This window comes from Amblyomma maculatum, chromosome 1 (genome assembly GCF_055883805.1).
Source record: "Amblyomma maculatum isolate TAMU_Amacu chromosome 1, ASM5588380v1, whole genome shotgun sequence".
NCBI lineage: Eukaryota > Metazoa > Arthropoda > Arachnida > Ixodida > Ixodidae > Amblyomma > Amblyomma maculatum.
The window spans coordinates 47,301,542-47,319,103 of record NC_139344.1 but is presented as its reverse complement, the minus strand read 5'-3'; the positions used below and the strand labels follow the sequence as shown (position 1 = coordinate 47,319,103).

Here is a 17,562-nt window from a genome sequence, read left to right as displayed (position 1 = left end):
ACTTGCAAATTGGCGTTGGAATAATATTTTAGAGCTCTATGTGTTGTCTGAGGCTGAAGTTCTGCCAGTGCTGTTGTGTGGTTATGCAACCTTGACTTAGCTTTTGTGGTAGACATTAGCGACAATATCATTGCCATGGGCTTCCCAGCTGAGAAGCTGGAAGGAGTCTTCCGCAACCACATGGATGATGTACAGAAGTAAGCCTGCGTCTTGCTTCACTGTTTTTTTTTTTTTATTTGTTCTTACGTGCTTATTGAAAATTTAAATCACTTGGTTTGTGTGCATACGTTGGAAGTTCTTTTTAAATTCTACCCTTATTTATGCTTGCATAATTGAACAATATCTCTAACAAAACATCAAAGAATTAAGTGGCGAATAAGAATGTGGTGAAGCGTTAATTTAATGAAAGGACATGCAAGTCGATTTTTCTCTCTTGTAAAGTTTAGCAATGCATCAACCTTAAGAAAGAAGCTGGACTCATTTGGCATGTCTTCAGCTGGCTTGCTTATTAGGAGCAAAAGTTGAGTAAAATAGATTTATTTGTCATACTGTTGAAATTACTTATGTGGCATAGTTCATTAATGTAGAGATTTTTTTTTCTTCAGCAGTCTTGGCTTTTGCTTTTCATACTGAATATCTCTTGCCATGTCATTTTGTGAAGAGGTCTTTTGATAATAATGGAATCTTGCTGCAGCATTTTATTTTAGTATAACATTCAGAGCTGTCAAATTTCTCATTATATTGCCATTCCTAGCCCATTCTGGCATTTACTTACGTATAAGTACTTTGTTAAGAGGTAGATTCTGGGCTATTGCTAGGAGTTCAAGCACTTTGCAACAATTGGAGTGAATGCAGGTATTTACCTTATGTTGGAAATGTTTACAGTCTGCCGTTTGTTCATTCAAATGGCGTGGTGGATTGTGAACGTTTTCAACAAACTGAACTTGCTCTGCCTTGGCACATGCATGCCAGTTTGAACAGTAAACTCTTGCAAGAGGTATCGTGGGCATAGCTACTGCAGCATTGCATCACAGCTGTTGGGTCGTTATATGTTTTATTGAGGTATTTAAATGTCTGCGACCAAGCTTTTGCCTGTTCTGTGTTATAGCAATGTGTGTACTCTCTAAGTGATTCCTTGCCACACTGTGAAAGCTCTGCTGTGCACAGAGCTAACATTCTTGCATGGTGGAGCATGTGCAGTGCCAATATAAAAGCCTCCTCGATTACATAATCGCTGTGTTCAGGAGCGTTTGAGGAAAAAAAGAATTTTTCTTGTGTTGCGACTAATTTTTCAAACGCAAACTAGCTTCCTGGCTCCGAAGTATTGTAACGTTTCCCGGTAAACATTGCGCACCAAAAAAAAACAAAACATGTTGCTTAATATGTATTCACTCCAGTGTGAAAATGTTATCAGAGAAATATTTTTCATGTTTCTCTTAAAAGGACCAGTAAATATCCAGAACACCATTAAGAACAGCAAGAGGGTAGTGCTCTAGCTTTCACTAAAATGGCATCCAAACCTGCTTGTCTCGCACAGCACAGCCATCAGCAATGGCTTTAGCGCTGCATGTTGCTTGCGGACTGCTTAATTGGAGGGATATATGGGAAAGGCCCTTGCTTTGCAGTAGGCGTAGCTAGGTTGATAGTGGTGGTGGTGATATAACTTGCAGCCTAAACCTTTGGTGCCACCATAAGTCCACGTTTCCTAGCCGCCAGGAACACATTTTTAAGATCTATGAAAGCTTCTGGATGATGGATAAGGTGTATAGCTACCTTATTGCTGCAAGGAAGTGTCCAAACGGAGTGTAGTTATGTGTAAGTTAGTCATTTGCTTAATTCCTGCTTGGAGCCACAGGCACTTGGGAGAGCATCTGTTGCTGGGCAAGTGGGGGCTCATCAGTAATACTAGGAAGATTTACAGCTGGAACACTAGACTATGACAGTTAGTTCAGTATTGTTTGTTTAGCATTCACAGTCTAACTGTTCACTTAATTCTCGTAAATATAAAACCGCGGAAACGACGGGACACAGGCAAGGAGACTCCGTACTGTTATTTCTGTGGTTTTATTTTTATGATGTCCCACCAACTTGGCCTACAACCACGCTTTTTTAAGTTACACATCATCTGTTGCCCTTCAGTGCAGTCCTGCTGCTTCCAACATTGCATTTGACAAGTCTGTGTTTATTAATGATGTGGTAAATTTTATATGCATTATGAGCAGCCTGAATTGAATGATGGGTTGTCATACAAAGCTGAGTGTAGTGCTTTTTAGGCTCCCCATTATTTGATTTGTAAGTGCGCTCTTTAACAACCTTTTATGCTCCTAATGTTATTGGGTGTGCTACGTTGTTTGGTTGGTAAAATATTGTTTGAGCCACTTAAATGGCTTAGTGAGAGCGGGGAAGAGGCAGGGGGATGAGCAGGATTCCGACAAACCCTTGGGCCGCTCTAGATTACCATCTACATTTGGGCTACGACGACCTTCAAGGCCTAGCCCATGTTGCAAAGCTATAGCTCCGGTTGTGAGTTGCACTTGAGAGAGGGGCTTTGGTCTGCTCTGGGGCTTGGGCATAACATACAGTTTGGAGATTTGCTCCCTCTGTGTATGAGGGAGAGTAGGAAAAGGGACAGCATAGTGGCAGTTTGTAGCCAGCACCTACCACCTGCTCGGTTTTGGTCAGGAAATAGTAAGGGAGGCTAGATTTGGTGGGAGTTTCTATAATGCATAGTAATATTGTGGTAGGTGGTCCGTCACACTGCAAAACGAGGGCAGGCTGTCCACTGCCTGGTTGACGAGAGTTCAGGATTATTTGTGAGTGGCTGCGTTGCCCGGGTGTCCGCTGTGCATTGGAACCCTTTAGGAGGTATGTGATGATTGCAAGGGGGGAGCAGATTGCAGGACGCCAGCAGCTGGTGTGCGGATTTTTCGTTCTGTGAGATGGCAGATGGCTATCTTTGAATCAGAGAAAATATATTTTGTGGGAGGACTGGGGGCTGTTGCCAGCTCTTCCGCTTCGATGGCCTAGGTCGAGTTCCGAATGATAAGGCATTGAGTTGTAAGCGTTGTCTGTCGTTGCAATCGTGAATGTTGTTGTACGGCTAAGAAAATTTCACCGGCATCGACGTAAGCAACAGGGTTTGACAGGGAAAAATGCTTGTGAAGGCCTTTAGCTCTTGTAATGCTTTGGTCATGATTGTGCTTCAGTATGTTGCAGAGCTTTTAGTAGAAGTTCATTAGGGAAATTACTATAGGTGGTGTTAAATTAAAAAAAAGAAAAACTGATATTTTTGTGCTTTCTTTGTGAGCAGTGCATTTGGTAAGCTAGAAGCAGCTGTGCTTTGCCTGTGCAGGCAAAGCTTTCAGGTAGACAATGTGCCTTCATAGATCATACGGGCCTTGTACTGTTCATTTCATTTTTCTGCTTTTCTGCAGGTTTCTCGAAAAGAAGCACAAAGGCCACTACAAGATTTACAATCTGTGAGTGTTTCCCTGACCTTTGTGATGTGATGAATCTTACTTCTGTCAAGGAACACTAATTTCTGTCTGCCATGCATAGCCCTCTTGTTTTTTGGTGATACTTTTGGTATTGTGACTTACCTGTGTGGTCTGCACGCATGCATATTTTAACACATCTTTCTCATTGCCACTAACTGTAGGCTGTGATGTCTTGTGTGACCTTGGCATTTTGAAGGTGCTAACGAAACCTTGCAACACCTGACGTGGTCGCAGTGCCTACCAAGTGCATGGGGGTGTTGACAAGTGGCACGCTTGAAAACAAAGTGGAAAAGGATTCGGTTGCTCCGGCAGTCAGCTGCATCCCCTGCATCGTCTGCTGAACATACTCTGAAGGCCGAAATACATGGAGCGTTCTTGCCGCGTCAAGCTGGCGTTTTACACCCGACAGCACACACTCGACGCCTGGTGTCAGAAAAAATGCGCACCGTCGATCTGGCCCTGCCAGATATTTGACGCGCTGGCGGCGCGGCGTCCTCTTGAACTGGAAGCCACTGTGGACGTGAGCCAATAGGAGCGCGGAAAGCTGGCATTTCTGGTTTGAGCGGCCGCTGTGAACATGGCCGCCATGGCCGACGAGGTGTGCGGCAGTTAGGCCGCAGAAATGTGATTATCATAAAAATAAACGCTTAATCAAGCACAGAATGTTGCTTTTTTGTGAGTATACGACCTACTCTCGGATTTTAATGTATTTTTTTTCTCCCTGAAGCGAAATCTGTAAAAAAAAAAAAAAAAAAGCCGTGCCGCTGGTATCTAAGTGGGCATTCTGAGGTATCTTTGTTCATTCGAGCGAGCCAAATCCTTGTGTGACCTGTGTAGGCTTTCTACATTTAGCACAGTAGCATTGGAATGAGCCCTTTTACGATTTTAACACAAGGGACAGCGTCGCTTCTCTCTCGTACCTCACTGTGAGGTTATTTCCGCTCGCTGATGTATCTGCTTTCGCATTGAGTCATCCCTGGCGGCGCTCGCGCCGCTTCGTCGTTCTATGTATCTCGAGCTGGGCGTCGCGTTAGCGCGGCAGTTTTCAACGCGCGAAAATCGTGGAAAGAAACGCTGCGTGTATTTCGGCCTTGAAAGCTTAAAGCCTGGCCCGCATGGTCCGTTTTTAGTGCGTGAAGTCGCGCAGTGTGTGAAATGCACGCTGCCGTGCTGCCGGACTTGCACAATCATGGGCCCAAGAATTGTGTGTGATAACAAACAAGGTTAATTGCTATATGTATATTGCATTGTCACACAAGCATTGTCATGCAGGCGCTGGTGATGCGATGAAAACTGCCTTTCAGGGAGGGTCTGGTACTGCCGAGAGCCGACGACACAGGGGAAAAGGCTGACTGCTGGAACAGCAAAATCCTTTCCCTTTTGTTTTTCAAGAATTACACTTGTGAGCCCACCATGCTTCCGGGAAGCGATGCAGCAAGATGTTGCAAGTCATATTGAGTGCAATAGTACTTACACTGCTTTTATGTCTATGAACATTAGGCTGATGCATTGCTGCACATAGCCGATTACAGTGTTCATGTCCATACCAACCATTTCATAATAGTGGCTGCATGCTAGGCCGTTTTTGAATCTGGCATGTACAAGTTACAGCAGTGAGGAAGCACTGCCCTATCTTCCCCAACATGTGCTCCTGATTTCCCTCCTTTTGTTTTGCTTCTTTCATTGCATTGCTGATATGAGTGAACTGTCCTTTTCTGCCTTTTCCTGGATATGGCTGGTAATGCTGTTGATGCACTTTGCTTGAGGTGATTCATTCAGGAAGGGCAATGCCTTTTAGGCATTACCAGGCCGTATAGAGGCAGCATCTTTAAACAAAAGTCCCTGTTTGGAACAGTTTGTGGGAAATTTCTCGAGTGGTTTCTAGGCTGCAAAGAAGTGGAAGCACATTACTGAATTCCTTAGTCGATTTTGTGGTCAGTGATGTTTATATTGCCTCTTGCTGTTGTGCGCAAGTTCTGCCTGGACTAAGTACAGTTAAACCTCGGTATAACGAACTTCAATATAACGAAATCCTCAATATAACGAAGTTACAAGGAATACATAACATAACATAATGCCTGTTGGAAACCATGTATATTTTGCCTCGATATAATGAAATAAATCTTCCTGTAATTTCATTACAATAAAATCTTCAGGCAAATAGAGACTTAGGTAACCCACGTGGGCGAGCTTCCCAGGGCGCGCGGCATTCGCTCCCTACATGCCACAGATAAGCGATAAGCTGCTGAGTATCCGTGCCCCCGCCTCCTGCTTTCTTTTTCTTTCTCTCTTGCTGTCTTTTTGCTTCGTCACAAATGAAAAAGAGCAGCGGCGCCGTATCCTCCCCTCTTCTTCCTGTTCTGCTCACTCCTTTGCTGTGATCCAAAGAAGCTCTTCTCTGTGCCTGTAGAGGCTGATGCGTCAGCGTGCATGCCCGTCTCTCATTGGCCCTTTCTCGCGCGGCCGGCGCTTCCGCATTCGTTTGTGCGCTGCTTGCCGCTCAGTTTGCCGATTCCGACTCTTCTTCGCTTTGGTTTGACGCGTGCGTTGCTGCAGTCGCTGTTTGTATGCTTTCTGCTCGGTTCGCCGATTCTCCTCTATGACTCTCCTTCGCTTTGATTTCCCGCTTGCATTGCCGCCATGAATGGTTGTCAGCGGAAAGCGCTTTCACTCGAGCAAAAAGCAACAATTCTGGAAGCCATCTCGAAAGGAGAGAAAAAGAAAGACTTCACGGCTCGATTCGCCATATCTCCGAGTATGCTTTTGACAATCTTGAAGGCGAAGGACTCCATCCTCAGCTCTGCAAAGTGTGGCATGAGCACTGAGCGTAAGCGATTGAGGACAGCTACCTACAAGGATGTGGACAAGGCTGTGTTCTGGTTTATGGATGCCAGAGCGTGCCAGTATGTGGGGCAATTTTGCAGCAGAAAGCAAAGGACTTCGGTCGCCTGCTTGACAAGGACGCCTTCAAGGCTAGCAGGGGTTGGCTGCACCGTTTCAAGTCCCATTACGGAATTGTCGGACAGGTGCTCTGCGGGGAGCCAACGTCGGCTGACGCGCCTGAAGCTGCTACTTGGCCAGAAAAGGAAATGCCAAGAATACCGACGTGTTTCCAGCCATCAGAGGTGTACAGTGAGGATGAAGCTGGATTTTTTTTATCAAATGCTACCAAATCGGACTCTAGCACAAAAAAGGGATCGCTGTCATGGTGGCAAGCAGCAAGCTGCACATCACAGCTCTTTCTTGCGTAAATATGGATGACACTGACAAGCGGGTGCTACTTGTGATTGGCAAAGGTAAGAAGCCCCAATGTTTTAAGAACGCTCGGAAGTTGAGCACACTTCCTACAAGAAGGCGTGGATGTCCCGCGACATTTTTCATAACTGGCTCCGGTCGTTTGACAAGGAAATGGAGCGTGACGGCTGCAGTGTTTCCATCTTGATGGACAATTGTTCCACCCATCACGTCGACTACATGGAGGTGGAAAATGTCGAGCTGCAGTTTTCCCCACCAAACTGTACTTCGCTGATTCAGCCGCTCGACCAGGGGATAATAAACAGTGTGAAGTGCGCGTATCATCGTCGGTTGATCGACAAGCTACTGCTCAATCTCCACTTGAAACGCCCCACTGAGGTGGACATTTTTCAAGGTTTGGAAGTGTTCGCTGCATCCTGGAAGGCGACGTCGAAGGACTTGATTCAGAACTGTTTCCAGAAGACCAGGTTTGAGAACATTGCGGCTGGAATGAGCGCCCCTGCTGAATGCGACAGTACAGAGGCCAATAAAGGAGCTCCGTTCGCTGCCCATGAACTTGGACACGACGAGGGAGACGAGCAAGCCTGCCTTGAAGAAGCATGGAGATGCCGGGAAAGTGATGGGGCCGTTCCTGGCAATGTCGCTTTGGAGGACTTCCTCTACGCCAACAATTGGGTTGTTGCTACCGAGGAAGTGACAGACGACTCCATCGTGCAAGATGTGCGGGGAAACATGCAGGAGGACCCAGGCAGTGAGTGACACTGACGCCGAAGACTGCGAAGCCCCAAGCAACTGTGAAGTGTGTGACGCAGTTGACGTGCTGCGGTGCTACGTGAGTTTAACAGGACAGCAAGAAGCGATGCAATCCCTGTGGGCCTATGAACGCAGTGCGAGGATCTCCGATATCTAAGCAGACGCAAAAGAAGGTCACGGATTACTTTCGCAGGAAATAAAAACGAAGTCCTCACAGCTGGCAAGTGCTTTGGTAATGTTTCCGCATGCTAGGCATGGAATTTCGATACGAAATTTTATAACGAAGTAAACTGCCGATTTTTACGACTTTGTTATATCGAGGTTTAACTGTATACCAAGGTTGAGCAGGTTTAGAATGCAGTGACGTTATAGTGAGTTGCGGTATAACCTTAAAAAGCCTAATTTTGCCTAAAGGACCTTTGGCCATGTTTGGACATTTCTTATGAGCAAGCCGTTAAATAATTTCTGCTAAATATTAGATACACTTAGCCTATAGAGGCAGTGAAAATTCAACTCAGAATAAGTTTTTGCTTCCTTTTGACCTAGCCAGTCTCCTTGTCTACTACTGGCATTCAAGGCACGGCTGTGATGACACAGCCCATGCAGATTTTATTTGCCTTTGTTTCGATTCGTGGACGAATAGTAGATGATGTCTCTTGTCTGCTAGTAGGACTTTCTTTTTGTTGTTATTTCCTTGGAGCAAAAAAGAAGGAACACTCATTTCAATTTCTTGCCCAAATTCAATGTCTCTGCATAGTGAATGCTGTGCCAGTCACTTTATCATTATTTACCTTGTTCATATCACTGTAATATACTGCGCTCACAGGCACGTACTGCTGTGCTCCTGCCCTTTTAGTTTTGATAATTGCGTTTTACATGTAGTGTGATGCACTCAAATGTGATGACTTGAGGTAGCAGAGCGCTAAATAAATATGCCAGCTGGTGGGAGAAACAACAACAAAGTACCTGACAGCGTAGAGCTGTGACTTTGGTATCTGAGTTGCTCTGTGCTTCTTCCTGAAAGCAAAGAGGAAAGGGAAATTTTGCTTGCTTGCTAAGCTTCCTTACTTTCTTTCTTGCATTTTTTTTTTTTTTTTTTTTTTTTTGCTGCATGGTCTTGTAGTGCTCGGAATGTGTATGAGTGACAAAGAAACTTTTGCGAAAGATATGCTTCAAGGAAGAAGGGGGTAGGAAGGTTTGAAGGTGCACATTGTTCATTTACAACCTAATTACTTATTTGTGCACCCTTCAGCACAATATTCCATGTAAATGGTGGTGTTTGTTTGCTTTTGCTGTGCCTTGTCTCAATTAAGTGGCAGATTACGAGTACTAATTGATTGTTGCTTGCTACAGGCAGTCTCTGTTTTAAAATTTTTTCTTTGTAATGATAGGGTGGTGGTGGTAGTTGCATCTGTTAGGAGAAAAAGAAAATGAAAGAAGGCGCACAGTAATCACAGAGTGTAGGACTAGCTGGCATTTATTCCTTAGTGCTAGTGGTTGGCGTAGTAATGAAAACTCGCAGTTTGGAAAAAGTTTTTCCTTTCCCACTTCCTAGGTACTGATCTCTATTTAGCAGTTACGTTCCCATTGTTCCCCCCCCATCCTTTTATGAAGTACTCTGATTTTAACCTAGATTACTTTGACGCATCTTCCACTTCCTGGAAACAGCTATAAGCTTAAAGCCGCGTTCAGACTACATGCGCAACGCACATATCGTTCGTAAGGATCGTAAGCGTAAGCGCAAAAAACGTAATGTGTCTGTTCAGACTGCTGTCGCATTGAGCGTAAGATGCATAACGTCCGCACCCAGCGTGGGCGTAAATGTCGGAGGACCCGCGACTTTTACGACTAGCACAGATACGTCTGTTACGCACGACCAATGCGCGCAGCCGTTTAGGTTTTCCCTTTCCGGTCGCGGGGCTTTCGGTCCTCCCAAATTTCGCGCGCAAACCAGCTAGTAGGCGACATATCATCCAACGCTCCTACTCTGCTGCAGTGTCTCGGCTCGCCGGTGTTATTGGTGTTGTGTCGGTGATTGTGTCTGTCCGCAGCTTGATCATGTGCAGTGCGGAATCTTCGCTGAGGAATTATCAGCCTCTCATAAAAAAAGTTCGACAGAGGCCGGCTCTCTACTACGAGTAGCTGAAATCGCACAGTGAAAAGTGCAAAACGATGCCTGGCTGCAAATTGCCAGTGCGCTGAGTCAAAGTAGTAAGTGGTTTATCAATCCGTTTTTTCATGTGCGAGCAAGCTCTCAACAAGCAAATGTTTCTCTAGTTTAGAAAAGTGCGGTTATGGAGGCGGGGGATGCCCGCTTCATCCCCGTGCATTCTCGCATCCCATCGACTTCGTTGACAAGTGAGGAAACAGTTGGCCTGCAGCGAAAGGCCGATGCGGGGCGACGTTGCGGTCGCGCCGCAGAACAGAGCTGGTGCGGACTCATCGAAGTTCGAAAGAAGCTCACCGTAAAAGAGAAAAAGAAAACAGCATTTTCTGAGGGGGGACGAGGTTTCGCAGATGTTCCCGTGTCTGCCGCGCGCCCTGGCTCATTGTTTGGGGTCAGTAGTATACGGCCTTTGAGTCACCGCCCCGGCCCGTCCCCAAGATCGCTTCGGGGCACTGGTAAAATCGCAAGCAGGGATGCAGGCAGACCGTACGCCTGTTTTGGTGCGAGAAAGTGCGATCACGGGACACTGAGCAGGAGTGCGCTGTACGTCGACAATGACAGTGGGCGCTTGAAGAAATGTGCGAAGGAGTGAGTGAGTGGTGCGTCAGCACGGTGAGCGAACGTTTGAAAACTGTGTGCGAACGTGCGTGTGCGAAACTAAGTGTATTTGTAATCGAGTGGTTAATTGTTAATATACCCATTGTTCTTTTTCGTATTTTATTTGTGTGTGCAGTCTTTCCTTTCACATCTCATTTTGAGCTTCAAGATCCCAGACCTCCGCTCTCAGCCACTTGCTAACCGGCGCCATGTTGAAAGCGGTGATTGGCCGGTCGTAAAGAACGCATCTTACCGAGCGACCCAGTGTGAACATGCGCGGTCGCAAGCTACGTAAACTGGAGTTCCAGCCGCTATGCGCACTGCGATAAATACTATACTTACGACGGATGCGCACATAGTCTGAACGCGGCTTAACTCATTGAAAAAAATTAAATTTAAGGGGAAAAATATAGTCATAGGATGCAGCTAAGGTATTGCTAAAAACTAGCATACCAAGTTCAGTGATATACGTTCATGCAAACATTATCAAAACTTCTGAAAGGCAAAGGCTTTTTACAAAAGAAAAACTAAAGGAAACCTGAGAAAATTGCATGTAAAGATTCATGGCCACTGCCACTTCTGTCTATTCAACATAAAATCTGAGGTTTAAGTATGTAGTGCAGTTATTGATATGCCACTGGAGCTTAAAATTCACTTTAAAGTTTTTCTGATGTACAACGGTATCTTAAAAAACCAACTTCTTAATTTATAGCCAAAATTTCATGGAAGCTCGCACACAAACCCGTTTTTTTCTGTAAATTTTTAATCCAGCTTACATCAATTAGTTACTCGAAGCCAAATGCATAGAATTTTTCGCAGTCGCGATGGCTAATGTGTGATTACAGCTGCAGATGCCACCATCTCCACAGTGGCTCGTACAACACCACTACAGGAGGGGAGGCTTAGTCTGAAGCAACACAACCTGCTTAGAGGAGAGCGCGCATGGTTGGCACAGTCGCGCCACCACCGCCGGACGGTCATTGAAGGCTTCTCGCATGTTCCTGCTGTCGGTCTGACCTTTACCATTGCTCCAGGAATTGAATTGTTCACCTTGTGTCATGGGCGCTCTCTGTAGTCGAGGCAGGCCATTGCACTGCTTGAAAGGCATACTTCATAAAAAGTGCAAAATGGCCTGTCACACATGGTTGTTCGCAATGCTCACCGCTACAGCAGGGGGGAGTGGCCGAGTTTGAGGCAACACAGCTCGATTAGAGCAGAGTGCACATGATTGGAGCTGTCGCACCACCACTGCCAGACTGGTAATGGAAGGCAGTTTGGGCTTCTCATATGTTCCTGCTGTTGGTCTGACCACCACCATTGCTCCAGGAAATGAATTGTTTGCTTCGTGTTATGGGCGCTCTTCAATGTTGAGCTGGGCCATTTGGCTGGCTAAAGCATGCTCTATGAAAGGTGCAAAATGGCCAGTTGCACCTGGTTGTTCGCAATGCTCAGGTTAAAACGCAGTAGAGGAAGTGAGGTTTCAAATGGTACCAAAATGGCCACAAACGAATGAGAAGGATCAGTGCGAGCAGCAGCAAGCTTTGACTTTCGTACTGTTCTCGACCGTTTTTGCCCACGTCAGTATGTAAAGCTTTGTTTCTTTTGCATTTCTAGTTTTAGTTAGATATTTTGATATTTTGAAGAAATTTGAATGCATAAACGTTGCAAAAATATGATTTTTCGAAAGCAGGCTTCTTTTCTTCATTTTTTTTTTTTTCTGCCTTAATATATCTCCCTAGCTAGGTATTTTGATGGAAAGTATGCAGTCATGCAACTAGTCATAAGGGGCCGTATGTGTGAGCTGAACCTCGGGTATTTCGAGTATAGTATAGGTTATTCAACGAATTCAATGTGACTGTAGTATTCACTACTCCCCCTCCTGTCTGCAGTGGCTGCACTTCCCAAAATGTTGCACCTGGTGCGGTTTATACCGTAGTAGTGATTCTGCTGCCATCCAAGTACTATGGGATGATTTAGTTTGTAGTTATATTGTCTTTTGTTCACAGGTGCAGCAGTTTTAACTGTGCTGCGGTTTTGCGTAGGTGCTCGGAGCGGCAGTACGATGCCAAGAAGTTTGAAAACAGGGTGGCACACTACCCATTCAAGGACCACAACCCGCCTAAAATTGACCTCATCAAGCCCTTCTGTGAGGACGTCGAGAGGTGGCTCTCCAGCCATCCGGAAAATGTTGCTGTCATTCACTGCAAGGCAGGCAAGGTGCGTGTTGGTTGGATGCTTTTACTGGTTGTTTGACTTTACTTAAGTCGACCATTTAGAGGGTAGAATTTTGTAGTTTTCTACAGAGGAATTCTGTGAAAACCATTCTCACTTCGTTCCCTCTTATGAGTTCCTGATCAATTCACTTTCTTCCCATCATGTGGTGTGCTAGCTGTCCTGGCTAGCTCACTCTCTTGCGAGAACAGGGAATTGGGAGGACAGGCAGTGGTCCCGGGTTTGAAGCCTGGTTGTGAATGAATTTCTCTTGCAACTACAAAGTTTGTGTGAAAACTAACTTCCCTTTTTAGCTGGCTATATTTGGGTAGATGCTAATATCACTTCCTTATTAAATATCCTGGTATGCATAATGCATGATAGTAGTCTAGGCTTTTTATCTAGTCCAACAATGGGGATGTACGTCAGTTATAATGTAATTCACTCTGGTAGGGGACTGGTGGTGATGCTGTTGGGATCACTGGTCTCGCCTTCCTTGGGGTGCAAGGAAGTACTGCTATGACAAGCATACTTTCTTGGATTAAATTAGATTCTTGCGGGCACTGGAAGGATGGAGAGAGAGAAAATGAAAAACTCTGTTTGTACAGTGTGCTTTGTGCCTGTCTCGTAGAAGTAGGCTTGAACTATAAGTTGGCCCTGTCACTTGCAGCCGTTGCTAGTCAAAAAAAGTGTTGTGTACTTTACACATAAATCTACAGTACACCTTCCTCCCCCCAGCCCTCTGCAGAATGGCATCATTATGGTGACGCCTGGCGGGCTATTTCTTAGTTATGTCTCCAGTCTTGCAGTGTGCTTATGGAGGTGTGCAGTAAAATATTTTTCAGGCTTTTAAATACTGGTGCAAATATTATGGGTCCTTCTGCCACATGCACCAGTCTGAGGAAATTATTGTTTTGGCTGTGGCATTGTAGTACCATTTATGGGATGGACTTTTCTAAGCCAAAAGTCTTTTCGCGAGATGTGTTCGCAAGATTGCTCGAGATGTGTCTGCCAGACATTGCAGTAGGTTCTGACGTCTGCATAATTTCCCCATTCGGCTAGTTAAGAAGCTGAGTCTCTATAAAAAGCCCTGTGGGGCCACGTGCAAGTCAGTTCAGTCTCACATGTTGATGAGAGGAGACCTGAGGTGCTGATGTTGTCTGGGGCAACCCCCCCCCCCCTCCCCCCCCCCTCCCCCCAAAAAAAGGAATGAATAAGTACACAAACACTAATATAGAGGTAGAAGAGAAGAGTTAGAACACGAGGAGGAGAAAAGGATTTCTTCATTAAGCTCTAAAATCCTGTAATGTTTTGGCTTTTGTGGCGTTTTCTGAGAGCAGCCTGCAGTACACGGCCGGACGGAATGTATACTTTGCTTGTCGATAGATTTCTTTTCACCTTGCGGTTAACACTTGCCGCAGCACTGTGTGCCTCACTGATGAACTGTAAAGTATGCTGTACTAGTAGCACGGAGGCTCGTGACCAGGCACTATTTATGTAGTGGGCACAGTTTGGTTGGCCTTGCTAGCAAGTGAACTCACAGCAGCACATCTGGCGGTGTCCTTGAGCTGACTGCATCTCTACTTGCAGGGCCGAACAGGGGTGATGGTGTGCTCCTACTTGGTGCATAGCCGCATGTTCACCACTGCAGGAGACGCTCTGTCCTACTACAGCGAGCGCAGGACAACAGACCTCAAGGTTAGGAAGGCTCTAGTGCAGTTTCTGCTGGTCTTGCATTTCATTAAACCTTTTAGGGACTGGATTAACTGTTCACTTGCCAGAAATTCAACTCTCTTACTGGGGGTTATTTGCACATAAATTGAAGTATCTCTATTTAGCAACTGAGTGGTCCAGCTGCATTGTTTTTGTGAGGTGCTGTGCTCAAGCAGACATCTAATTTTCGCAGCGTAAGGGATGACTTGGCCCGAAACAATGGGTACAAGCCTTTGTTTTGGTGCTGCAATTTTGTGAAGTCTGGCAGTTTCCTGAAACTGGCAAAGCAAGTCGACTTACTTTGCCAGTTGCGATTTGCAGCATTGTTTGGTGGCTACTGCATATGTGTTTTCCACTCCTGCTTATGCTTTTCCGCGTTGTCAGAGCGCCCGCAGCGACAAACAGCACAGTGGTTATGAGCGCGAAGAGGATGCCTTAGTGCTGCCGCGAGAAATCGGTGAACTTATTTCGATAGTATGTTTGAAGATGGAGTAATGATAAAGTGTTGATACTCTCACAGTGTGAGAGTATTTTCGGGCGCGAGTGTTGCCTCTTCTTTTTCTTTTTTTTTATCATTTGCGCATAAAAGGTTTTATTTTAGGCACAGAGCATTTCGCAATGATCGCACAAGTATTTTTAGTCAAGTCCTCTTGCCCTAAGCTGGGTAAACTGATGTGCATCTTATACAAGGGTCCATCTTATATAGCAGTATTTTTGCTGTGAGACTCTAAATATGACGGGTGCGCCTTTTACAAAGGTTTATCTTATAGTCCGGAAAATACGGTGTTCTTGTCGCCATACTGAGTTTGAGAGCGATTGCAATAGAAGTATAATTCTTGCCTGCAGCAAGGTGCAGTCATCTCTCAAGTACTGGTAGCTTTTAGGAAGCTGTTTGTGGATATTTTCTTCCCCATTTTTCTTTTTTCGTTCTCCTGTGCCTTGGAGACAAATAACTCGGTGGCTTTCAGCTGATCAGCCCAAGTTCTTGGCATCCAATACTGGCTGTGGTGCTGCATTGTCGTGTGGAAAAAGGAAAAATGCTCGTGTGCTTGAACTGTCTCCAGGGGTTGCGAAATAATTTGGAGCCCTCCACTACATTGTCAGACCTTCATAGTCCACCTGTGGCTTCAGGACATAGCCCACCTTTCATTGATCACCTTGCTAATTATTGAGGTTGCGTAACATCGAGGTTGCGTAAAATCAAAAGGGGGTTCCCCCCTTTTTTTTAATAGTCACTTTTTATGCCTTCTTCCAGTGGAAGTATTTTATTGAAGTGGTCCTTGTGGGATAGTTGTTAACCTGGAATGTTATTCCCAGTCCATCTTCTATTCATCTGGTGTATATATGATGAAGTAAATGCTTCATTGTTTCGGAATGAGAAGCAGTGTTTATTTAAAGCATAAAACATGAAGTGTTCCCTTGATTGGTTGTGGCATACCTGGAGTGTTGTTGTCCTGGAGGCCCTCACCTGCGTATGTGTCGTGCAGGGCGTGACAATTCCAAGCCAGCGGCGATATGTCGAGTACTATGCCAAGCTAGTCAGCATGCACGAGGAGTACAATCCAGAGACGCTGGTGCTGCATTCGCTGTCTCTTGAGCCCGTGCCTACCTTCAACGGAGGGACTTGCTGTAAGTTACCCTGTTGCTTGTCAGTGGCCGCCACTGAGCATGGATGGGTGGATGCAGAAACTCTGTTGCTCTCTTTCGGGGTCACATGCAAGGTCCTTGTGCCAATTCAGTTTTGAACATTGTTTATTCTTTCAGATTCTTCGTGTGGAAATTTGAGGGTAACTGAGAAGGAAATTGGCAAAACAAAAAAATCACGCACACAAGGCCACACGTGTGTACATACATTGTTCTGTTTCCCTTGTAAAACTACTGGAGAATAGATAGTAAAGTCAAGCTTTCTATTCTTCATTCCTTGCAGTGGTAACTTTCCAGGGGCCCTTTTGTTCTGAGGACGAAATTTGTGCATAGTCGAACCCGGTTTACTACGAACGTCGGTTTAACGAAATTTTCGCTTCACCGAAATATTTCCGATTTCCCGTCTTGCCACAGTGGCCATTTTTTCGGGCGCTTTTTTCTGCTGCAACAAAATTCTTGTTGGTGAAGGCTGGATTTAAAAATCTATCTAGCGATAGAATAAGCATATGGACGCCAATCTGTGCAGTTCCACAAGTGTGCACTGCTTCGCTATAAACTCTTGCTTGAATCAATATGTGCCCCTACTAACCCAACCATTGAAAGACACGTGAAAACTGTCATTGCTTGATGGTGATGATGAATGGGCTGGCTGCCTCTGGACAAGGCGCAGATATAAGCTGCCATTTTCTTCCTAGCCAGAGCCGCCATCAATCTGTGTCTTGTAGCACCACCGTTTGTAAGGTACACATCTGATGTGATCCGCAGTTTTATAAGGGTTCATGACGATCAAATTGCGGTGGAATTACTCATTGAGCACGAAGGAAAAAAAGAAGCAGAAGCTGCTAGTTGTCTGACACCTTTGCAAATAAATGATGCTTTTTGACTGTGTAGTCCAATTTGACACATTTTTTGGGGGGGGGGGGCTTATTTCGCCACAACAAAAGTTTTTCACGTGCCTCGTCAGTTTCGTTGTAGCGAGGTTCAACCGTAGTGGTGTAGATACTAGTATCAAGCCTTCAACAACTGTGCAATTGTTTTACTGCATTCAGATTTGCAAATAGTAATTGCAAAATGCAGAATAAAATTGCTGAAAGGGACAATACACATGCCTCTAATTTCTTTATGCGATGAAATGCTTTAGGGCAGAAGTTAGTTGGCAAAGCTTGCTTGAGCACCCTCGGTACTTCTCACTCTCCTTGCTGCCATTGCTTAGAGTGTGCTGGACAGCTAATTTTTTTCACCTTTGATTTGCATAATCACAGTTGAGCCCACTTAATGATGAACACCTACATCATATGCCGTTCATTCGTTATTGCCATGCTTGGTTTCGGTCTTTCTCAGATTGTAATTTGGAAACTGCCAGCACATGGCACTCACTCACCCTCAGCCAACCACCCACCCACCCACTTATCTACCTACCCAGCCACCTTTTCCGTGCTCTGTCAGCCTTGTCTCTTGCACTACTGTGGTGCTACATGAAGCTTTTGCTTCGTTAATTGCGGTTAAGCGCTCAGTTTGCATTGCAAGAGAAGTGGGCGAAACGTTTCTGCTTTTATAGTTGCAAGTGAAGAGTTCTCTGTGCATGTGGACTCATGTTTACCTTTATACTGGTATTGCTGTGGGACGATAAAGTTGCTATGACAGCACTGTTCAGGTGCGAATATCCTTCTGATATGCGAGCCATTATAAACCTGTCTTATGCGAACATAAAAATCTCTGGAATTC

At 45.2% G+C, this 17,562-nt stretch overlaps 1 protein-coding gene across 10 annotated transcripts in view; it reads left to right on the top strand.

Moving 5' to 3' along the window:
- LOC146202293 (phosphatidylinositol 3,4,5-trisphosphate 3-phosphatase and dual-specificity protein phosphatase PTEN-like) overlaps nucleotides 1–17,562 on the top strand; it is a 132,522-nt gene that overhangs the window by 11,571 nt on the left and 103,389 nt on the right. For all 10 annotated transcript variants that reach the window (XM_084588056.1, XM_084588055.1, XM_084588059.1 and 7 more), the window contains 5 exons: nucleotides 113–197; nucleotides 3,435–3,479; nucleotides 12,312–12,486; nucleotides 14,071–14,178; nucleotides 15,681–15,822. In XM_084588056.1, the coding sequence (XP_084444182.1) occupies nucleotides 113–197; nucleotides 3,435–3,479; nucleotides 12,312–12,486; nucleotides 14,071–14,178; nucleotides 15,681–15,822 (555 nt within the window). The remainder of the gene's footprint in view (nucleotides 1–112; nucleotides 198–3,434; nucleotides 3,480–12,311; nucleotides 12,487–14,070; nucleotides 14,179–15,680; nucleotides 15,823–17,562) is intronic.